General features: G+C 46.3%; 1 protein-coding gene across 2 annotated transcripts in view; it reads left to right on the forward strand.

Annotated features, from left to right (window-relative positions):
- Positions 1 to 298: 298 nt before the first annotated feature.
- Drd5 (dopamine receptor D5) overlaps positions 299 to 24,381 on the forward strand; it is a 79,787-nt gene continuing 55,704 nt past the window's right edge. Inside the window, exon 1 of one of the 2 annotated variants that reach the window (XM_057772110.1) lies at positions 299 to 2,398. In XM_057772110.1, coding sequence (XP_057628093.1) covers positions 1,142 to 2,398 — 1,257 coding nt within the window. In that variant the 5' untranslated portion in view covers positions 299 to 1,141. Of the gene's footprint in view, positions 3,910 to 24,381 lie in introns of those variants that run through there. The other variant, XM_057772109.1, reaches the window with a different exon arrangement.

Consider the following 24,381-nt stretch of genomic DNA (forward strand, 5'->3'; position numbering starts at 1 on the left):
GGCGCCTGCTTCCTTCCCTGGCAAGTGAGTTCAACAACACCAGAGAGACAGGAACATCATGAGGAACTCAGTGTCTGAGAGAGGCGCGAAGGCTGGGGAACACTGCTGTCTCTTCTTGCTCTCCCCACTGTTTCCCTTTCCCTCTCCAGCTGGGGCTTTTTCGGCGTTAGTTTCTGTGAAACACTGAGTAACCTGCCGCCCCCCCCCCCTTCCCCGGTAAATCGAGCACATCCAAAATTAGGAAGGGAGGGTCGACTCTATGTAAGGGTTGGTGGGGAAGTACTCTTGTCGAGACTTGGTTCTCACAGATGGCCTTGAGGTTCAGGCGCCAGTATCTCCTGAGCTCCTTCTGTGTGACTCTCCCAACTTCTCGTGCACCCGGGGAGTAGATCTCATTGTCTCTTCTGGGAGAAGAAAGCAAGGATCACCAAAGTTAAGTAGGGAATTCAAGGTGTTATGATCCAGAATATGGTTCAGGACGCGGCTGTGACTTCTAAGGCCGCCCTCCTATCCCCAAGTCTCTGGATCCGTCGTGTCCCACCTCTCTTACAAACGTGGCCAGGGCTGGAGCCCCAGAGGTGGCCGGGAAGAGACTCCTGGTGTTGGGGAGATGGAGCTATTTCCCAAACTCGGGACAAGGGTGTGACACTGGGGCCTCTCTCGGACCTGTGAGTAGTCTCTGGATTCGGAAAACGACGCGGAGAGTCACGGCGCCAGGGCACAGGTGGGAGGGCGCGCGAGCGGCAGAAGAGCGACTGATAGGGGCGGGCGCGCGGGACCTGGCAGCCACCACAGAGATCGTCCGGTGCCCGCGGCTCGGGCCCCCGCCCCCTTTGGCTGCCGCTCTAAGCTTCTCCGACTGGGAACCAGAAGCAGCCACAGCGGCCCCCCGACTCTCTACCGCCACAGGATCACAGACCAGGCGGCCCGCGGGCACCAGTCGCTTCCTGCCCCATCGCGGGAACCAGAGGCGCGCGAGGCCGTCACCACTCCGGGATCCCGTACAACGCTGGGTGAGCGACCCTCGGGTCCGGGGACGGTCAGTTGCACGGCCCTGAGCACCCTCTGGGGTGCCAGATGGGGCTTCTAGGGGGGCGCAGGGTCGAAGTTGGATCGACTTGCCAGTGCTACCCAGAGGGACATGCTGCCGCCTGGGCGCAATGGCACCGCGCATCGGGCGCGATTGGGGCTGCTGCGGCAGCTGGCGCAGGCTGGCGCCCCAGGGGACTCAGCGGCCCCGCTGGGACCCGCGCAGGTGGTTATCGCCGGCCTCCTGACTCTCCTCATAGTCTGGACCTTGCTTGGCAATGTGCTAGTGTGTGCAGCCATCGTACGCAGCCGCCACCTGCGCGCCAAGATGACCAACATCTTCATCGTATCCTTAGCAGTCTCGGATCTCTTTGTGGCATTGCTGGTCATGCCCTGGAAGGCCGTGGCTGAGGTGGCTGGGTACTGGCCCTTTGGGGCTTTCTGCGATGTCTGGGTGGCCTTTGACATCATGTGTTCCACTGCCTCCATCCTGAATCTGTGTATCATCAGTGTAGACCGCTACTGGGCTATCTCCAGGCCCTTCCGCTACGAGCGCAAGATGACCCAGCGCGTAGCCCTGGTCATGGTGGGCCTGGTTTGGGCCCTGTCCATCCTCATTTCCTTCATTCCGGTCCAACTTAATTGGCACAGAGACAAGGCAGGCTTCCAGGGCCGAGAGGGCCTACTGTCCAATGGGACGCCCTGGGAGGAAGGCTGGGAGCGAGAAGGCAGGGCGGAGAACTGTGACTCTAGCCTGAACCGAACTTACGCCATCTCCTCCTCGCTCATCAGCTTCTACATCCCGGTGGCCATCATGATCGTGACCTACACACGCATCTACCGCATTGCCCAGGTGCAGATCCGCCGGATCTCCTCCCTGGAGAGGGCAGCTGAGCATGCTCAGAGTTGTCGGAGTCGCGGGGCCTGCGAACCTGACCCCAGCCTGCGAGCATCCATCAAGAAGGAGACCAAGGTTTTCAAGACACTGTCAGTGATCATGGGGGTCTTCGTGTGTTGTTGGTTACCTTTCTTTATCCTGAACTGCATGGTTCCTTTCTGCAGCAGTGGGGATGCCCAGGGCCCAAGGACTGGCTTCCCTTGCGTCAGTGAGACCACCTTTGACATATTCGTCTGGTTTGGCTGGGCCAACTCCTCTCTCAACCCCATCATCTATGCCTTCAACGCTGACTTCCGGAAGGTGTTCGCCCAGTTGCTGGGGTGCAACCACCTCTGCTTCCGGACCCCCGTGCAGACTGTGAACATCAGTAATGAACTCATCTCCTACAATCCAGACACCGTCTTCCATAAGGAGATCGCTGCTGCCTATGTCCACATGATCCCCAATGCGGTGTCCTCTGGAGATAGGGAGGTGGGTGAGGAAGAGGAGGGGCCTTTTGATCACATGTCCCAAATCTCTCCAACCACCCCAGATGGTGAACCGGCTGCCCAATCTGTCTGGGAGCTTAACTGTGAGGAGGAGGAGGTTTCTTTAGGCAAAATCTCCCCTCTCACCCCCAACTATTTCCAAAAAACTGCTTAGAAACATCTTCATGGGAATATACAACTGCAGCCATATTAGTAGGCATACACACACACACACTCTCCCAATGTGCATATGCTTTCTATAGTCCAGCTACATAGAAACCAAACGATTCTTAGCTGAGAAAATTAGCCAAGGCTGTTGTTGTAATAACCTCAGATATTCTGAGTTTATTCAGAAAAGTAATCCCATTAGGGAAGAGAGAAAGAACCCTGGTCCTTTAAGAGCACACGTCAGTTTAACCTTCCTGACAGAGGCTTGTTCTGTGATTTGTGCCTGGGTTGCTTTTTAAATGACAGCTCTCTGAAGGGCAGTAGTTGGGGTGCACTGTGACTTACCAGAGACTTAGGTCTGTAGCCTGGTGCTTTGTTTAGCTTAGGTTGGGGCCCCTTCCTGGGCCTGGGATGTCTTCCTGATTTGTTCTGGTTTTTAATGAGGTCACAGGTCATGTGCTTGCAGGTGTGTGTGTGGGGGAGTTCCCTTTGTGTTGTGGGTTGGTTCAGTGCTGCTCCTGGCGGAACCCCAGTGAGGGTTGCTCCTGGTGGAACCCCAGTGAGGGCTGCTCCCGGCAAAGCCTCAGCGTGCTCTAAAAAGCCAGCTAGATTTTGGAGCACACTTTCTTTTTCTGAGCAGCGAGCTTTAGAGAACACACCAGACAAGGGGCCTTGAGGAACTGCTGATTTCTCAGCTTTCTTTCTATCAGGCAGTCACACCTCTAGGGCACACTGAAAGCTAGCTTCACCTCCACAGTGTTAGAGTCAGACTTCTCAAGCCTGATGTTCCATTAAATCGTGTCTCTTGGACCCTTCTTCTAGGGTTACAGGAGGCAACGGTCCTAGTTGCTAGACAAAGGCTCTCACTTCCTTGAAAGGGCCACCTAGAATAACAGCCCTGTCACCTCCACCTCTCGTCCGGAGTGCTTCAGACTGACATGGGTTCCGCAAACCACGTTTTCTAGGGTATTTTAGATGCGATATGTTTCAATATGCTTCAACACCTAAATCCTGCTTGGAAGCAGATGATTTTGTTTGCAGCCAGTAGCGAATGAAATGGACTTCAACCCACATGCAGAAGTCAGGGGTGACAAGTGACCAGACGCATGCATAGGGCGAGGGACTCACAAAGGAGCCCACTTGTCTGTCTTTCCTTCTCTGTGCTGAGCAAGCGAAGGGTACTTTATTCTGGAATGATTTCATTTGCACAAATGTAAAAATATAACAAAAGCTAAGGAACTGTGCATACACTCCCGTGCTTCAAAGACGGCTTCTCAAGGACAGTTCAATCAATCTTACGAACCATTGTGTTGTGAGTTGTCTGAACAGCTGTGTCTTGTTACTTGTAAAACGTGCAGTGCCTGCCACATCGTGCTTAATAAACGCTTGTTGAATGGATCGTTTTCTGAGCAGTGAGGCTGAGAGCAAGCTTCACTCTGAGTCCTATGGTTCTTGTCAAACTGATACTGGGATCTGAGGACTGTGTTCAGGTTTTGACTCCTTGCAAACCCATAGCTAAGCAGCTCTCGGGGGGCACAGGCAGGGGCTGGGAAGCGTGCACTGTGTCAGGATTCTGGAGGTGGCTGCATGATCCTGAGTGAGTTCATGGCCCTCTGGTACTCCGTTTCTGGATGCACTTGTAAACGGGAGGACTTGATGACTAACTTTTTGGTTTTTTCCCCTTCTCTCATACATTACATCCCAACCACAGCTCCCACCCCCTCCACTCCTTCCAACCTACCCCACCTCCCCTCTCCCTCAGATCCAGTTCAGTTTCCCTTTAGAAAAGAGCAAGCCTCCCAGGAATTATCAACCAAATTTAGCATAGCAAGTTTCAACAGGAACTTACAAGCCCTCATATCAAGACTGAACAAGACAAGAAAAAGGGTCCCAAGAGCGGGTTAAAGAGTCAGAGATGGCCCATTCCCACGGTTAGGAGTCCCACAGGAACACCAAGCTACACAACCATGATGTATGTGTGGAGGACATAGGGAAGACCATTGCAGGGTCTGTGACTGCCCCTTCAGACTCTGTGAGTCCTGCTTAATTGATTCTGTGGGCTATGTTTGTGGTGTCCTGGACATCTCTGGTTCCTACAATCCTCCCTGCCCTCTCCTCTAGGCCTCCCTGATCTCTGACAAATGGCTGGAACACTAACTTTCCAATTGCATTTCATATTGTAGATGATCAAAGGTTGAGTCTGAGAAACAGAGCACACTGGGGTTTGATACTCATTTTCCATGTTGGGCTCTGGAGAGCTTTCTCTGAGCGCTCTGAATCCCAAGTATGTGAATATCGTTTCCCAACGTCTTTGACTCTGAGGATCCTCGTTGACTTAGATTCCTATTTCTCTCTCTCTCTCTCTCTCTCTCTCTCTCTCTCTCTCTCCAGTTTTTCATAACAAAAGCAGAGTTTGAGAAACTAGAAAATTTAGAAGCCAAAAGACAGTTATTTCAGCCTATAGATCAGGTTGTGGTAAGCCAACACGGGGTGGGCAAATGTCTCAGTTTAAAGGGGTCTGTGTTATGGGAAGCACATCTTTTGAGGACTGTGAAGCAACCTCTCTAAGACATCATTCCTCCTATGTAATATTTCCATATTACATATGTGCAGCTCTGTCTTACACACTGGGAACACAGTCATCTGTCAGATTCTCTGTTGTCTTGGAGCCTAATATTAGTGGGCTCACGGAAGTTCATATTGCATTGCCTTGGACCATTCCACCCAAGACCTTCATCAGGCAGTGGTAATGACTGCAACACACAAGAAAAAGAAAAAGCTGTGGCTACATTTGGGGTTATCAGGGGAGGTATCTCTGAAGAAGAAGAGCTGTCGGGGTAGAGGGAATGGCAGGTGTCAGAGTCTGGAAAAGGACTGTGCTCTGTCAGGCTAGAGAAGAGAAAGGAGGTTGGCGTAGTTTAGAGATCATGGATGAGAGGGTGTGTGCCAGTGTCTGCAGCAACTGAAGCCATTGTGACTACAGGAGGGTCCCATGGTTGCATGAACTTTGTGACTTTCATATTCCAGAGAGTGTAGTTAGGCCATTTTACTGATGCAGATGTGAACGCATTAGTAGGTAAAGCAGCCTGTCTGTGCTCACATAGCTTATGAATATGAATCCAGGCAGCCTGGCCAGGGGGTCTTTAATCTTGTGTGTGTGTGTGTGTGGTGTGTTTATGTACTTGTGTGTTCAGGGGTAATCATCTCTGTGTTTGGGGGTCAGAAGCTGACATTGTTGGGATGTCTTCTTTAATTGCTTCTGCTAATTTTGAGCGGGAGAAGGTTTCTCACCAAAAATAAGGAGCTGATTTGACTGGGTGGATTGACTAGTGAGACCCTGGGAATCCTGTTGCAGCTATTCATTGATTTTATGTGGGCATTGGGAATCTAATCTAATCTAACTCAGGTCCTCATTCCTGCAGAGCAAGCACTTGGCCCACAGAGCCATCTTTCTGCTCCCAGGCTCTTCAGTGTCCTTCATGGGAAGAGGGGCTTCTGGGAAGCTCAGAATATTCATCTCTCACCTCCCTGGATCATTTACTCATATTAGCAGACCATTCCAGTGGGCAGACCATCCCTGTGGACCTGCTCTAAGCTAAAAAGAGAGGCCATGAGAGCAGTGGATGAGCAACCCTTAGGCTAAGACTAAGGCTTCCCATGGATGGCTTTCCTGGACTCTCATATGACTTTCTCAATCCACCTTACATATTACAATTTTCCCATTTTACAGATGAGAGCACTGAAGCACCGAGACCTTCAGTGGCTTATCCAAGGTCATATGCCATGTAGGCGGTGGACCCAGAGTTTATATTTGGTTTTCAGTTGGGGGTCTTCTTCCTCTCCCTGGCAGCACTAGGAGATGAAGACTCAGTTTCCCCAGAAGCTCTCCTTTGCAGCTTCTTAGGGAGACCCAAACAAAGGGGCACTCTTTCACGCAGATTGTCCTGTGGCCTGGTCTGGGGGTAAATTCCTCTCCATGTTGGCTCTCTGAGCTCTTCAAAGGGTCCTGTGCAGTGGAACAATCCTTCTGTATAGTGTTGATCACATGTCACTATGATTGATTTAAAATAAAACTGACTGTCCAATAGCTGAACAAGATAATGTTAGGTGGGAAAGTCAAACTGAGAAAGATAGGATGAGGAAGGGCAGAGTCAGAGGAGCTGCCAGAAAGATGGAGAAAGAGTCGGACACACAAAATGGGATAGAGGTAAAAGCCACAAGCCTCAGGGCAGTACACAGATTAATAGAAATGGATTAAGTTGTAAAAACTAGTTAGCAGCAAGCCTGAGCTATCAGATCAGAATTTACAGTTTATATTAAGTCTCCGAGTCAGTTATTTGGGAAGTGACTGTCAGTTATTTGGGATCAGGAGATTGGGACACTAAAACTGTGCCTACAGTCCTGTAACAGTGTGTTGACAGAGGTTTCTGTCCCACGAGGTCCCGACATCAATTTACTGTGTAGTGACAATTCAAAAACAGCACAGGGTTGCACTTTCATTGGGTGTGATTCAGACTGGTGTGCCTTGGTCCTACCTTGTAGGGTCCTGCTGCAATGTTACATGGGCTCTGATAGTCGACAACTGTCTGTGAACTCTCAGGTCTCTTATTAACTTGAGTTATTCCTAGACATTCTTGTCCATAAGAGAATTAGAGGGCAGGGGAGATATCTCAGTCAATAGAGTACTTGCTGTGACAGCATGGGGTGTTTTAACCTAGTGCCTGATTCAAAGCTGGAAGGGGTAGGGTGCTTCTGTAACCTCAGCGCCGGAGTGGGTGGAAAGAGGTAGGACTCACTGTATAGGCAGTCTAATGGAATCAGTGAGTTCCAGGGCAGTGAATGCCCCTGCCTCAAAACTTAAGGTGAAGAGAAATTGAGGAAGACACCCAGCATTGACCTCTGCCCTCCACACACATGCACATGTCCCAGTAGACACACACACACACACACACACACACACACACGAGAATCTGATTAATCAGTTTATTTGCTTTGATGTAAATAAGCAAATCAGCGCAAATCTTACTGCCAAGTGTCCAGGAAGCCCTCACTGATGGAGAATTCTGGGGGTACTTTTCCTCAAGGGTAAATCATTCAGTAGGTGAAGCTAGAACCATTTGTTTCTGATTCCTAGATTTCTCATTTGTAAAAAGAAAAGCAAACAGGCAAGCAAGCAAAAAAACAAAAAACCCAAGCACATAGCAAGTATCTAATAAATATATGTGTATAAATGGACTGGCGAACAAACAACAACAAGAATCCCACAAAAAATGTTTGTCAAGGATCATGGATAAAGGGAGAAAGCTATGGCAGCCGTTCTCTGATGGTCACATGATTGTATACTGGATATTTGGGAGGTGTTAGAGTTTGTATCCAAATGCCATATAACCTCACGTATTGGGGTTCTGGGAAGTGGTGGAAACTTTAGCATATGGAGCCGCATTGGAGGAATCTGGTCACTGGGAGCGTGCCATGAAGGGTGGATGTGCTAGGACTCTGGATCCCTCCTCTTTCTTCACTTCCCCACTTCCATGAAGTGAGCATCTCTATTGGACACCATGCTCCCACCATGATGACTTGCTTTACCATATGTTCAAAGTGTTGTGGCTGAGAGACCACACACTCAAACCTCTAAACCATGAGCCCAATCAACCATTTTTCTATTTTGATTTATATATTTTTAGTGGTTGTGTGTGTGCTGTGCATGCATGCATACGTGTGTGTGTGTTCATGCATTTGGATATCAGAAGACAAATTCAGGGATTCAGCTACCATTTCCTGTAAGACAGATTCTCACTGGCCTGGAGTTCACCAGTTAGTCTAGGCTGGCCAGGAAGCCCCAGAGAGCTTCTCTTCTCTGCCTTGCAGTGCTAGGATTACAAGCATGTGCCACCATGCCCGCCTATATTACATGATTTCAGGGCAAGCAGTTTACAGACTGGGCCATCAATGTAACCCACAGTCATTCGTCTTTGAAGTTGTTTGCTTCTGAGCAGACTGACTGAGCTTGTGTCTCTAGGTTCACAGGCTCATATATCAAGAGACCTCACCCTGGTCGTTGTGTGGTAGGTATTGCTGCCTGGAAGCTTCAAAAACCATGTTGCCTGCTTCCTTCATGCTGGGATGAGGAACAGCCAGAGGGATTGAAAGTTTTTTTTTTTTAAGGTGATTAAACTGAATCTGGGTCTTTGGGCTCCCATTTTGCTTCTTCTGTGGTACAGGGAGCCCCAGTTTAGGTTGAGTGCTGTCAGCTGGTGGGCAGTACAGATAGGCAGGGACTTTAGCAAGCTGATTAATTCTCAATTGGAAGCAGCATGGAGGAGGATAATTTACAACTGACAAATGCTAGCTCTGAGGGGGGCAAAATAGCATAGCAAAGGCTTGTTTTTGTTTGTATTTCACGAAAGACACCAGGTCTTTCTGTGCTAAGTGCCAGGAAGCTAGTTTCAAAGAAGAGCTGGGGGAAAAAGTGGATTCTAAGATTACATTACAATCTCAAAAGTATAATAAATAAAAAGGAAAGAAAGAAAAAAAAGAAAGAATTGAAACCAAACCCAAGGCACCAGCTCTTTGCTGCTGTGAGGTCCTTGTGCAGTCTGAGTGGCTCTCCAAGTGTGAAGCTGTGTGACGCAGGTACAGCGGGGATGTCACTGACATTCCACGGAGCACAGAACAAAGATTAGAGTGTGTGTGTGGGGTGGTAAAGGACTTGAGGTCAAGTCTAATTTTAGTGACTCTAAGTGAACAATTCAATATCCCAGTGTGGTCTGTTCTCCAGTCATAATAACTGTACTGCTTTCGTCCCTTTTAGTCTGTACACCCAATCAGATTCCACATGGGACTGACAGGATCATCTCAGGGAACCTCCATGATAGTCCTTTGAGAGGTCTTCTTACAGGAGTATGGATGAGGCTATCTTTGAGTACAATACAACCTTTCTTGGCTCTTGGTGAGATCAACCCAAAGGGCTTGGGTCCCAGAAACTCGAAAGCCACTGGTAGCTTTTGGGTTCTTGTTTTTACCTATTTGAAGAATGGCATTCATGGACCACAGAGGGTGGCTTTTGGAAAATATCATAGGGAGCATGGGGGTCCTGGGGTGAGTATCACCAAGAGTCACTGCCTTGGAATTAATAAAGCTTTGCGGGATGGGGGAAGAGGTTGGGAGATGAGCTGTCAGACCCGTTTGTATTCCTGGTGTAAAGGTGCCTCAAGGAGCCTGTCACACTCCCAGTATGGCTTCCTTCAAAGGGAACTCTTTCCCTGGATGAGGAGAAACCAGATATTCATTCTGGCATCCCTCACCCCTGGCCAGAGCATTACCGAAAACATTTCAGTCTAAACACTTCTGGCACCTCTGGCCTCCGACACCATGAGGCTCAAGGACAGTTCTGGCTTTCAGCAAAAAGGAAAAATTATTCACTTTGGAGTCTTTTACCCAAAAATTCCTCAGCCAGTTTCCATCTCCCTGTTTTCATCCCTCTAGCGCCTTTTATACCGTAATCCAAGGGCCCGAGGCTCTGAAAGGCTAACCTCCATGTTCAAGATCATACTGCTGAAATGAGACAACATAGGGTTAAACTCAGGCTCACCTGACTTGACGCTACACCACATGGGTAAGAACATAATAGAGGGATGGGCAGAGGGATGGATCAACAGAATGAACAAGAGAGATCGACTTGGGGTAACGCAGCTACTGAGTGGCTGAGCTACAGTTCAACCCCAGGCTCCTCTTAGTTCTAATCACAATAATACACCATCTTTCTGGATTAATCAAACTCTTAGCTATGACATAAGTCATTCATGAAACTAGGAGGAATCTAGGTGTGTTTGACCTGGGACTGTTACTAACACGGGTGGGGTAGTTCATCTTCATTGCCACTGTGACTGAGTTTGTAAGGGTCTAAGGAAGAATTGCCTGAGTGTGGGTGGCAGGTCCTATGGGTTTAGGGGCCCAACTGGAATATAAGGTAAGATGAGACAGAAGTACCCCCTCTTTCTGCTTCCTGACTTGTGATAATGTAGACCGAAGTGTTCCACCAACATGGACTGAAATTGAACTTTACTCCTTTAAACTGTTCCTACAAAGTGTTTTTTATCTAAGAGATGGGAAAAGTAGCTAATACAGGTAGGATCCCACTGCCCACTCATGACAGGTACACCAAGGTCTGTGAACGCTCCCCAGGCTCACAGCACGGTCTTCTCTCCACACCCTGAAGCCCACTACGGAATATTTTGATCCTGTTAGTCCAGCAGCAGCACAAAAAATTATCATCCAATATTCAACCTGCTGGCAACACATAGATGAACTGAATTAGTGGTTCAGAATCGATAGACACATTCCATAATATCTGAAATCTATGCATGATTTTCTCACTGATCATCTAAAATGATGAATTCAACTTGCTATGTTCCAATATGATTAGTAATGAGTATTACTGATAACAAGGTATAAAACTGACAGCCACAAAATTTGGACAATTACTAGAACTCCATTCTTTTCAACTACAGTACCAAAATATATTGATGAGTTCCAGACAAGCCAGGGCTATAGAGTGAGATCTTGCTTCAAAAAAAATAAGAAATATTGATGAAATTTGATATGGAGGGAGAAATTGACTTCCACTATCCAATCTTCATTATGAAGTTTGGAGAGAAAAAATTGTTTCAATAAAAATAGATTAAGTGAGATTTTTTTTCTTTAAGAAAGTGGAAAAATAACACAGAGAATGGCTTTAACTGCATCAAAGAGAAAAAGATCAATGCATTTAATTAGTTCAGTGCATTTTACTCAAAAAAAATAGAGTTGCTTGGGAAAATTCATCAGTGTTGATTACTTACTTAAATGTTTATCTCCAGAGATGAATTTTGTCCATGTCCCACAGGTCTATTTCCACGCCTCCCCTCCTGTTCGCTTGCTACCTTCCTTCAAGATTGATAGACCACTCTAGCTACAAAATGAAAGGTTTTGGATGCAGTTCAGGAGGGACACTAAGACAGTTATTTACACCATAGACAGACTGGACAGACAGATACAGTGTTATGAAGACAGAGTGAGGCGAGTAGGTGCCCATAAGCTGTAATCTTTTGTTTTGCTTTGTCTTTTGCGGTCTGGGTTAGCCTCAGTAGTAAGGGGTGACTTTTGTTTTCATGTTTCTATTCCTGTGATAAAACATCATGGCCAAAATAAACTTGGGGAGAAGAGGGTTTATTTCAGCTTAGACTTCCAGGTCACAGTCAATCACTGAGGAAAGTTGGATCAGGAACTCAAGTAGGACAGGAGCCTGGAGGTTAGGAGCTGATGTAGAAGCTGTAGAGGGTGCTGCTTACTGGCTTGTTCCTCATGGCTTGGTCTGCTTTTCTTATGCAATTTAGGGCTGCCTGCCCAGAGTTAACACCACCCCCAGTGGTCTGAGCCCACCCACATCAATCATCAATCAAGAAAATACCCAAAGACTTGACCACAGACCAATCTGGTGGGAGAATTTTTCTCAGTTGAGAGTCCCTCTTCCCAAAGGACTATGGCTTGTGTCGAGTTGACAAAACTAGCCAGCACGATTGACTTCTTATCAAACTGATACACAAATACATCACCATTCAACTATAATTTCCTTGCTCATTTGTCCTCAAGATGTCATGTTAATATCACAATATAAACAGCATAACTTTAAAAGTCCCACAGTCTTTAAAATTTTCAATCCTTTAAAAATTCAGTTTCTTTCCTTCCCTCTTCTGTTTCTTCAGCGTGCGCACGCGTTTTCTCTGGCTCTCTTTCTCTCTCCTCTCTCTCTCTCTCTCTCTCTCTCTCTCTCTCTCTCTCTCCCTCTCCCTTTCTCCCCTTTAATAAATGCTTTTATGGCTAAAAAAAAAAATTCAGTTTCTTTAAAAAAAAATCCAAATTCTCTTTCAAAGCTTAAGGTTTCTCTAAAATATCCAAAGTCTCCCCATTGTGGATGCCTTGAAAATCAAAATAATAAGTTGAATGCTTTATAATTTCAAGAGGGAAGAACACGGCCACAATCAGATCAAAGCAAAACCAAAGTCCAACTGTGTAAAGGCTTAGTGCCAGACTTTGGGGACTCATGATCTATTGAATTCCAAGGGTCCCGTTTCTCCAGCTCTGCCCACCATCAGCACATATGACTTGTCTCCTAGATCCAGGTCAGTTTCACCCCACAGATGAGGCAGTCGTCCCATAGTACTGGCGTCTCCAAAATGCTGGAACCTCCATTACCACTTTTTACCAATGTCCTCTCCAGCATCTCTTCAGCGACTCTGACCCTGTCACATATTGCCAAGCCTCAACTCCTGTCCATAACTCCTTCAATCCTGGAGCTTTGACTACAATTGAGACCGCACCTTCACAAGTGGCTTCTCCCAGTGCTAAGCCTCAATTTCTATCCTGACCTCTTTATGCCTTTAAAACTCTTTATACCATTTCTATCTTGAGCTACAAGAACTAAGTGTAACTTTGGCTCCTTCTGGATTACAGGTCCTGTGTGTTGACTCTGAGGAAACACTTACCAGGAGATTTTGTCTCAATGATGCTAATTTTCAGTCCTAGCTGATCAATATTGGTTATCTCAGAAAAGTACAGGTTTTACTTTTAAATTCAAAATATTACATAAATGGTTCTGATATAGTCTTTGCTTCCCTTTAAAATGTCACAAGCCATCCTCCATAATCTGTATTGCTCTCATTCTTGTTTTCTGAGCTATTCTTTTGTTTTCTTTTTTATTTTATGTGCATTGGTGTTTTGCCTGCTTATATGTTTGTGAGAGGGTGTGGGATCTCCTGGATCTGGAGTTACAAATAGTTGTGAGTAGTTATGTGGGTCCTGGGAATTGAACCTGGGTCCACTGGAAAAGCAGTCAGTGACCTTAACTGCTTAACCATCTCTCCAGCCTCCTTCTGAGCTATTCTTAAGGCAGTTTCTCTATTCTACAGTCATAATACACAACTCTTAGAAAATCACTGGGTTCTCCTGTGTCATCTCTGAAGCTCCTTGTACTTTTTATTGAAATGGCTCAGTAGTTAAGAACACTTGTTGCTCTCACAGGGAACTGGGGTTTGGTTCCCTGGTACACAATGTATCTCACAACCTTCTGTAACTCTAGTTCTAGGGGATTAAACATCCTCTTCTCAATTGTGATTACGTCTTTCCTGCATTCAAGCACATACACACACACACACACACACAACTTTAAAAACTGCATGGAATGAATTGTTGGCAGAGGTTTCTGTCCTGCCCCGTCCTGCAGTCGATCAGTCCCAAAGAAACACACAGAGGTTTACATTAATTATAAACTTGTTGGCCTATTATCTAAGGCTTCGTATTAATTAATTTCTACATTTTAACCCATAATTCTTGTCTGTGTTAGCCATGTGGCTTGGTAACTTTCCATTTTCATCTTGCTTCCTCTGTGTGTGGGTAATGACCACAAGCTAAGCTTTCCTCTTCCCAGAATTCTCTTGTTCTGGTTGCCCTGCTTCTACTTCCTGACTGGTCACCCCACCTATACTTTCTGCCTGGCTACTGGCCAATCAGTGTTTTATTAACACAATACAAGATCATTGTCCCACAGCAATTCCCCCCTTTTTATTTCAAAACAAGAACTCTGAATCTAATATCCTTTGTTTAGCTTTCTTCCTGATCATTATCCATAACAACTTGTAACCAACACTCTAAAGAAAGACAAACATCCATAATCTATTTTTTTGTGAATGCAGGCATAGTTTTCCAGGCTACTTCCTATTGATTGGGGACACTTGAAAATATTACAGGGACCTAAAGAAAATTTTGAATTATGCTCAAGTTCTGACTAGAGTATCCTGTGTGGCTTGATCATCTCAGCCAGCAGTCTTGAATCTGTTCTGGATGTAGAACGTAGACATCTGGGCCATTTGCTCCTACCAGAGATTTCTCAGGTGATCTTCCTTGATCAAACCTATTTTTCTTACCCAGAATGAATCCATAACCTTTCATTTCCTGTGTAAACAAAAGCAAACCTCTTCTCCAAAGTAACATATCTTTTGACATATTTTAAAGTCAGGGCATTTTCAAAATATATATGTTGGATTAATCCAGCAGCATTTATAATCAAATGTCTTTTAGTAGCTGTTGCTCCTTCCTCAGCATTCAAACAATTTAAAGACAACACAATAACATACAGTATCCAGACTCTCTGTGTATTTGCCATCTTTACCTGGCTTTATTTTAAACTCGATTTCTTTTCTATTTCTTTTAAATTTTTGGTTTTTTGAGACTAGATTTCTCTCTATATCTTTGGCTGTCCTGGCACTCACTCTGTAGACCAGGTTGTCCTTGAACTCACAGAGATCTGCCTGCCTCTGCCTCCCAAGTATAGGGATTATAGGTGTGTGCCACCACATCCAACTACTCTCTTTCTTTTTTATTTTAAGGACTTTATCCTTTTTATTTTCTCTCCCAAGCCAAAATATGTTTTTAAACATACTGTAAACCATTTAGAGGTTTTCTTTATTTGAATCTATCTTTACTTTATATCTTTCTTTTTCTGACCACATGAGTCTTTGATTTGCTAAGTGATATGGCTAGGATTAAAGCCATGGCTTTGATGGCTGGATCCACCCCATTCCTTAGCTTTCTGAGAGTCTAGCCTCAAGGTGGAGGTACTGGTAGGATCCATGTTTATTGCCACAACTCTATGGAGTTTCAAGGTATCTGCCACTCCCAAGAAGCATGCTGTTGGCTATTCATAAACACCATTTTAAACGTTTGGTGTCAGGGCCTCTTAAAAGAGCTGCAAGATTTTGCAGCTAAAGCTGAGTCAGGAAGCCTCTCTTAAATGATATTTGCTTGCCTCTAGCAAACAGAGCCCCCCCTAAGAAAATGTTGCTACCAAGAATCCATGCTTAACTCTATTTTTTTTTGTCTAGAATTACTTCCCAAGGTCTCTCAGGTTTTAAATGAATTTAGTTGTCCACGTTGGCACCATTTGATGACTTAGATTTCTGTCCTGCCCAATCCTGCAGCCATTCAGCCCCAAAGAAATACACAGAGGTCTACATTAATTATAAACATGTTGGCCTATTAGCTCAGGATTCTTATTAACTAATTTCTACATCTTAACCCATAATTCTTGTCTGTGTTAGCCACGTGGCTTGGTTACTTTCATCAGTAAGGCATTTTCATCTTGCTTCGTCTGTGTCTTGGTGATGATGGCAAACTGAGCTTTCCTCTTCCCAGAATTTTCCTATTCTGGTTGCCCCACCTCTACTTCCTGCCTGGTCACCCCACCTATAATGAATGAATGAATAAATGAATGGCTGAATAGTGACTACTGATTCCATTAGAGGGGAGAAGATGGGATTGAGGTTTGTCTCTGTCTCTTGTCTTCTGAAGAGATTTTGTTCAGGATGTATCTGCAGTATCCAGACACCCAGTACCTAAAAGATGCTGTCACAGAAGGGAGCAAGAGTTCTCTTTGGGAATCACAGTAAACACTGGCCATGGGATATCATTTTTCCAAATCTCCTGAGGAGTAACTGGAGGCTCCTGTACCCTTAAGTCATCTGCTGCCCTGGACATTATGCTGAATATTGAAATCATGCTGATTGCCTATGCCAACTGGCTCCTTCCCACTCTGTATAGCATCCCAGCATCTCCTACAGTCAGGACCTGCTACACAAAGATAACTGTCTTTATGGGTTATTTATAACCAAGTCATAGTGGGAATCATTATGTAAAGATTGTTGTTTCTAACCTCCCCCACAGTGTCAATCTATCAATTTTATTTAATGGTGCTGGCTGCGGTGATTAGATGTAATGAGTGAGATAGGGTTGGTTTACGAATGAAGATTATCAAGGCCAAGGTGGTTTGCTATTCTTATCCTTAAAGAGAAAGATTTCCGGATATCTGTGCTCCCAGACATTATGCGTCCTTTTGCTTTTTATGAACGTAAGTAAGAAGGATGGCTGGCCAGCAGGAGGAAGACAACATGAATCAGGGGAGATACTGTGCACTCAGCCCACGAATCCCATTATCTTGCTTCAATTACTTCATGCTGCTTAACAAATTGCTTTGAGCTGGGGTATCTGCATACTGCAGAAGTTATTTTCACTTCTCTGAAGGCTAACAATTCCAAGATGGAGGTCCTGCAGATTCAGTATTGGGCGAGGGCTCTCCTTCTGTGTCAAGACAGTCTTTCTGTGCCCGCCTCCACATGGCAGAAGGGGCAGCCTGTTCTCTCACGTCTCTTTTTATAAGGTCAACATGAAATATTGCCTCCCCCACAAAAACCCACTGAAGGTGGATTCCTCAGAGGGTGGCACTATGAGAGGTGACACGGCATGAAGGTGCTGACGTCATTGTGTGTCTGCAAGGGTTAGGAAGAGCTGGAGCCTGATTGGAGGGAGTGGATCACTGGGGACAGGCACATCTTTGAATAGTAGATCTTGTTCTGAGGCCCTTCGTGTCTAGCTCTCTCTGCTTCCTGGCTGCTATGGCTCTCCCATCATGATGTAGGTGTAACAGGGCCAGACACGATGAAGGATGTAGCAGGTACGGAAAGTTCTCAAGCTGTGAGTGGAAACCAATCTTCCCTTTAAGTTGTTTTCCATGGTGCTTCACCACAGTGAATGAAACAAAACAAACTAAAACTGACTAACGTAATTACTAACAATCATTCACGAGGGCATCACTCACATGCCTGAGTCTCCTTCCACAGGCTCCCCCATGGACTGCTATCATTTTGGAAATTAAGTTTCAATATATGAATTTAAAAAAATCATTACATTTATTTACTTTGTATGTGTGTGTGTGTGTGTGTGCATGTGTGTGCGTGTGTGTGTGCTTGCGTGTGTGTGTGATTGTGTGCATGCCTGTTGGAGGTCAGAGGGCAAGTTCTAGGAGTTAGTTCTCCCCCTCCACCATGTAGGTCCCAATGACTGACCTCAGGTCATTAGGCTGGGCAGCAAGTGCCTTCCCCTCTGAGCCACCTTGACAGCTCTCAACACATGACCTTTTAAGAATACAGACATGCCAGCTCTGGGGCCTCCATTCCTCGCTATGGCTGTTGGCACATTCTCAGTCTCACTTCAGTTCTGTGCTGGTCCTAGGATCTCCTCCTTGGCAGTTTTGGGAAGTCTGCATGTGACTTCCTATCTGGAAAGAGATCTTCCTGCACATATGGAGTGGGGAGTTACATTCCTGACACACACAGGATTGGCTTTAGACAGGCAGGGGAAACAAGAAAACCAGCACCGAGGGTTGTGAAGATGGTGGTCTGCGGAGGGCGTCTGATGGCGCTGTTGTAGGAAGAAGGAGCTTAGGAGGCCATGTTGAAGTGTTAAGGAGCTCCCAGCTTAAGGTGAGTCGTCTGGGAAGCATACTGTTTAAAGCACTCTCTTGCTTGCTACAACATGAACAAGATAAACTAGGAAAGACCTGGTTTCTCTGTGATGAGCTGGCTATGAACATGAGCAGGCAGTTCAAGAAGATGGGGTCCAGGGAAGTAGGTACAATGGCTTCTCATCCTTATTCAGGACAAGGCAGAACATTTGACTTAGAAACTGTAGCTAGTACTCAGTCCGGCGACAGCTGTCATGCTGTTTGTTAAGCCCACAAAGTGGGCAGCTACTCAATCCTTCAAGTGGGCGATTGTATTAGGGAGAAAGGAATTCAGATGTGAGTCTTCCATAGAGGCCTGGTTGTGGTGCTGGTGCTGGAAGAGAATGACCCACACATCTAAGGAGACTGTGGCACAGGCATTTGCTCTCCGGACAAACTGGCAGAGCATTTATTGAGTTTCCCTCACGTGGTTTGTTTTGGGGAGAAAGGCAGGGTTATGTTCTGTAGCCTAAGCTGGTCTGGAACTTGTAAGCCCTTTGGCCTAGTCTCCCTTGCTTACAGGCATGGAGCGCCATGCTTGCTTATGACCTGTCAAGTTTTTCTGAGAGTGTTGCACAGTGGTCCATCACCTAAATGTGTTTATGCAAACAAGAGGTCAGATGCGTAATGACTGTCCCATAAGATGGACTCACCAAGTGACATCACAGCCACTGTTCACATTCTTGGATGTCACACAAAGATGAATCACACATCTCAGAATATCTCCCTGGTTGCTAAGCTGTGCATGGTGTGCCCCAGTTGGGACACACTTATAGACCCTGGCAGTTCCTCTGGGAGGGATATCTTTCCAGTGCTCCTGCCTGACCTGGTGGTCATTTCTGTGCTTTGAAAAACCTCTCCACCGGGAAACCTGCCTATGTACAGCATGATGGTCAAGGTGCACCATGGTCTTCATGGCAGCTTCTGTGGTTTGGTACGGGGTGTTTTAGACAGATGACAAGTGAGACTGGTGTGGGAGAATTGTCTGAATTCTGTCAATCATGTCTTAAATAAATGCTGATTGGCCAGGCAGGAAGTATAGGTGGAAAAACCAGACAGGAAGTAGAAATGATGCAATGAGAACAGGAGAATTCTGGGAAGGAGGAAGTTGATTCCTCCCAGTCCAGCCCAGACCACTGAGGAAGCAGGATGTGACCTGCCAGCTGAAAAAGGTACTGAGCCACATGGCTAACATAGATCAGAATAATGGGTTAATATAAGCTACAAGAGCTAATAAGAAGCCTGACCTAATGGGCCAATCAGCTTTTTAACTTATAGATATCTCTGTGTGATTTTCTTTGGGGCTTGCTGGCTGTGGGGTACTGGGTGGGACAGAAACCCCCAACAAGCAGGCCCTGTTCATTGTTACATGAGACCCCCCAAAACTTCCATCTGCTTGTGTAATCTGTGACTGTCCATGAGGGATGGATAGTGTGAGGGTTTCCCAAACTCAGTTGACCCTGGAACTCCTCTGATCCAGGACTTCTGAGGTCTGAGATCAGACGGCACACTCTATGGACATGACTATCCGTTAGCCTTTTTTCACAATGGAAGGTAGGCTCCTGCCTATTTCTCCAGTCTCAAATCTTACTCTTCTTCCTAATCTGGACACAGTCCCTCCAGGAGCATGCACTCTGTGTACCATGCTCGTTCCTGCTGGGGGCTCCTTAGCAGCAGCTCATCCCATTTCTGGGCAATGCTTTCATGCCTAGCTTCCCACAGGGCCACCTGTCTCCTTCCTAAAGCCCTCTCTGAGTATCTTGTTTCAAATGGGCATCTTCCCATGCCAGCATTTGCCCCCCTCTCATGTTCTAAACATATGGTCCTGCCTGTGTTTCTCGTGGGTCTTCATTGCTGGGGGTGCTTAACTTGCAAGGACTTGACATAGGTCAAACAGGAACTTATTCTTAACTATCTTATGCAATCACAGCTCTTAACCTACAAGGTATATTGTTCCTTTTTTCATATATTGTTTCTGTTTTGGTCTCATATTGGCGGGGCAGTGTGTCTCTAGTGGAGACTGATTCCCACTTGCCTTCTTGAGAAATCCTATTTATTACTTATTTATTTTTAATTTTTTAATTCAATTAATTTGTTTTACATTCCAATCACATCCTCCCTTCCTTACCCCCAGTCTACCCCGCCTCTGTATTCACTCAGAAAGAAAGGGGTAGGCCTCTCACAGGCATCAGCAAAACATGGCATATCAAGTTGCCATAAGACCAAGCACCTCCCCCGTGTCCTCTTATTCAGGCTGAGCAAGGCAATCTAGCATGAGGAATAGGTTCCCAAGATCAGTCAAAGTGCCAGAGACATCCCTTGCTCCCACTGCCAGGAGTCCCACGAACAGACCAAGCTACTCAACCATCACATATATGCAGAGGGCCTCCGTCAGTCCCGTGCAGGCTCCCTGGTTGTTGGTTCAGACTCCGTGCGTTCCTACGAGCCAGGCTAGCATTTTCTGTGGATTTTCCTCTGATGTCCCTGACCCCCTGGCTCCAACAGTTCTTCCTCCCTCTCCTCAGCAGGACTGCCTGAGCAGGAGTCTCTGGATCTCTGAATCTGCCTCCATCCATCACTAGATGAAGGCTCTCCGATGACAAGTGGGATAGTCACCAGTTCAATCACAGGACATGGCCAGTTCAGGCTGTGCATCTTCCGCTGCCAGGAGTCTTAGCTGAGGCCATCCTTGTAGACTCATGGGGGTTTCCCTTGCATCAGGCACCTGACTCCATAAAGCCCTTCTATTCAGTCATCTCTCTCAGCACTCTCCCCTTCCACCCACCCCAGCCTGATCCCTCAAGTGCCCATGCCCATTCACCCCAAAGTCCAATCAGGAGATCTCCTCTATTTCTCCTTCCCAAGGAGATCCGTGTGTTCCCCCCATCTTGGGCCATCCTTGTTTCCTAGCCTCTCTGGGTCTGTGGATTGTTCCATGGTTATCCTTTACTTTATATCTAATACCTACTTATGGGTGAGTTCATATCATGTTTGTCTTTCTGGGTCTGGGTTATCTCACTCAGGATGAATTTTTTTCTAGCTCCATCCATTTGCCTTCAAATTTCTTGATGCCATTTTTAACACCTGAGTAATACTCCATTATGTAAATGTACAGCATTTTCTTTATCTATTCTTCAGGTGAGGGGCATCTAGGTTGTTTCCAGGTTCTGGCTATTATGAATAATGCTGCTATGAACATAGTTGAGGAAGCGTTCTTGTATGATTACGTATCCTTTGGGTATATGCCCAGGAACAGAATTGCTAGGTCTTGAGGTAGGTTGATTCCCAATTTTCTGAGAAACCACCATACTGTTTTCCAGAGTGGCTGTACAAGTTTGAGCCCTAGTTATTTTCTGACTTGATGAATTCAAGTGTGGTGAACATTTATCAAAGTAGGCCTTAGAGCCTGTAGGACCAAAGCTAGACTCATCGCCTAGGAAGTCAGGGTAGGTCTCGTGCTTCAGACTCATCCTTTAAGATCTAAAAACAGTCACATGTTCTTGCTTTCAAGTTTCCTGATGGAGGGAGAGTCAGGGTGAATGGGTTAGAAGCTGCTCCTGCTGCCCAGCCATTCCTGCTGCCCGGCCATTTCATCTGCTGAGGCTCCCTGAGGACACTGGGACACTGAGTGACACTGGGACCCTGGCCAGGAACACACCTGCTCAGGAAGCTGAAGGATAGGGTTTGCTGTGGGTTTCCAGATGCCTTCATGTACAGCCAGTACTGACTGCTGGGATTCTGGGCTCCAGTCCCTTGAGTATACTGAAGCAAGGAGCAGGAGGCAAAGTAGCCCAGTTAGAGGAAGAGTAGAGAAAAGCAGAAAGACCCCAGATCATCCTCCATCCTGGCTGTGTAGCACAGTGACCTGCTCCCTGTCCTCTCTTGGAATAAATTCTTTAAAGCTTGCCCTTGAAGACGGGTCTGCCACTGAATTATTGCTGTCTGAGCTTTCTTCATTAGTTGAACAGCAAGACAATGCCTCATGAGCTTTAGAGAGAAGTCTAAATTTGAATAGTCTAAATCTGATTTGAATAGTGTCCATTGGAGGAGGCAGGACTTTGGACACAGTGCATGGACACTGTGATGAGGCTTTGGGTACCATCAAGCAAAGGTTGAGTTTGCTTTGTTTTCTTGAGCAGTGGTCCATGACTTTGATTAGAAGTGACATGGCATGAGTCCTGAGCCTCAGAGTGGAGAAGATTAAAGAGTCTGTTCTCACTGCCTCAGGACATTGCTTCCTGATGCACAAGTCAGGCTGGGTCTTTTAAAGAAAAATAAAAATAAAAAAAAACAACAAACAACAAAAACCTTCCTGCAGAGAGACATCTCCATTGTCTTAGCCATTCCCAGAAACACTGACATCTGAATAAAGCCATCAGAGACCACCCCCTACACATGACATCACTGAAATGCCTGACTGAATTCAAGGCCCACCACATGGGTGGAAAGGCTGCCCAGGATAGCCTGGCTTGAGCTGTCTATGAACAGAGTTGTGGGGAGAAAACAGCTATTCTTTCAGGCCTCTGAGCTCTGGGCTGGTCTGATTCTCAGCAACAGGTAACTGGGTTTTCCATCAGGTAAGAGGGTTTTCCCACTGAGTGGCTCAGTTGAGAAGAAGCAAGGTTGGAGGTCCTGGATGCTACCACATGGAGAAACTACTTGAGGAACAAATACCCAAGCAGAGAGGAGCCACCAAAAGAAGAGAGATTGAATTGCAAGCAATCCCATGCAGAAGTAAGAGTTATGAAAATGTCTGCATTCCACTTCATCCTCTTACTCAAGGCATTGCACGTGTGTGGGTGCCGAGCAGACACCAGCACAGACACCATCGTCCTTCTTTTCCTTCCTGTGTCAAACCTCTATTAAGCACCTGCTCCCAGCCTGAAAAACGCGTTCTTGTAGACAGTTTTTTTTTGCTATCCAGACTACACAGGGAAGGCAGCATTCGGCAAAGGCTGAGGTTTTGTGTTGTCAGGAAGTTCCGTGTGCTGTAAATTCAAGAGGCTCTGAGGAGCTGTTAGGTGTTTGGGCTCCAGACACACTCCCGTCCTCTGTCCTCGCCACCCACACATCCTGCTGGGAAAACTCTTCTTCTTTTTTCTTCCCTTTTACCTTCCTTTTTTCCAGGATCTAGTTCTTGGCTGAGAAGTGGTGCAGTCCCCAAATGCTGTGATTTAATGGGAGGAAATCTCCTTGACTCATGTATGAATTTTCTAGCAGAAGAGAATCTGATCAAAATAATTACACCCACATCTTCGTGTAGATGACAGCAAATGCCTAAGAAAGGTGCTGGGTTGCTGTCACTCAGCATGACCTCTGTTCTCTGGGGTTCACAACTGGCTAATGAGGAGAAGCCTGATTGCAAAGCCCTGCCCTTCCCAAGTCTCATTACTTACTCAATTAAGACACAGCATGGTGATCAGGTTCCGCCTGTCTAGACCCCGGCTCAGCTATGGATGAAAGATGTGAGGCACTCATGGTTCCAGAAGGGTTTAAGAAGTGGTCTTGACTGCCATGATTTTCCAGTATAGACCATTGATTAGCTTCATTTCCCACCTTTACCCTCCGAGCCATTGTGTTTGGCCACAGCAATAATCTGCTCTTCTCTGAATAGGTCGTTCCTTTTTCATCTCCACAGAGTCAGCTTGGAAATCTGCTCCTGCCGCTGTCTGATGGCATCCTGGTCCTCATCTGAGATGCAGCTCGATTTCCCTGCAGAGAAGTGATTTTTCTAATCATCTCGCCACACTTTCCCCCTCCCCATGGCTCCCATCACAGCCTCTTCACACCTAGATCAATGTTCATCTCTTTAGCAAGTGTGTAATAAGCACTCACCGGGTTGCAGGGCTGTGGAGTCCTGAGATGACCCTGATGTGATGATCTCAGAGTCTAGCTGGATGAGGAATTTGATGAGAATAAGTCACAGAAACCCTAAAGCATCAAGAAAAGCACCAACAAGGGAACAACAGGGCACCTGAAACAGCTGACTGAAAGAAGATAGCAAAGATGGGGGAAGCTCTAGAGACAGGGGTGCCTTGGCATGCTCATGGAGGATTGATGGATGCCACCAATGTGCCGAGAAGGAAGACAGTCTCCACAGAGAGAATGCTAGACAGTTGTTCCCCATCAGTGTTTTGATCTTCTTCACTTGCCTCCCCATCTCTTCCCAGATCTCCCCTCTTCCCTTCACACCCAACTTTGTGTATTTTCACTTCTCATCAACACCAATTTGTGTGCTGTCCAAATATTCCTGGGTACATGCTCTTCCATTGGACTGTGAATAACTTATAAGAGGCTAGACTTTTAGAGAAAATTGATCCCTTCTCATCCAGCAGAATTACCCATAGTGCATTGGCTGGGGATGGGATCTCATGTCCAACTCTCCTGTCCATGCTAGGATAGGGTCTGACTTGGGATTGTGCAGGTCTTGTGCATGCTGTTACATATGT

This window comes from Chionomys nivalis, chromosome 6 (genome assembly GCF_950005125.1).
Source record: "Chionomys nivalis chromosome 6, mChiNiv1.1, whole genome shotgun sequence".
NCBI lineage: Eukaryota > Metazoa > Chordata > Mammalia > Rodentia > Cricetidae > Chionomys > Chionomys nivalis.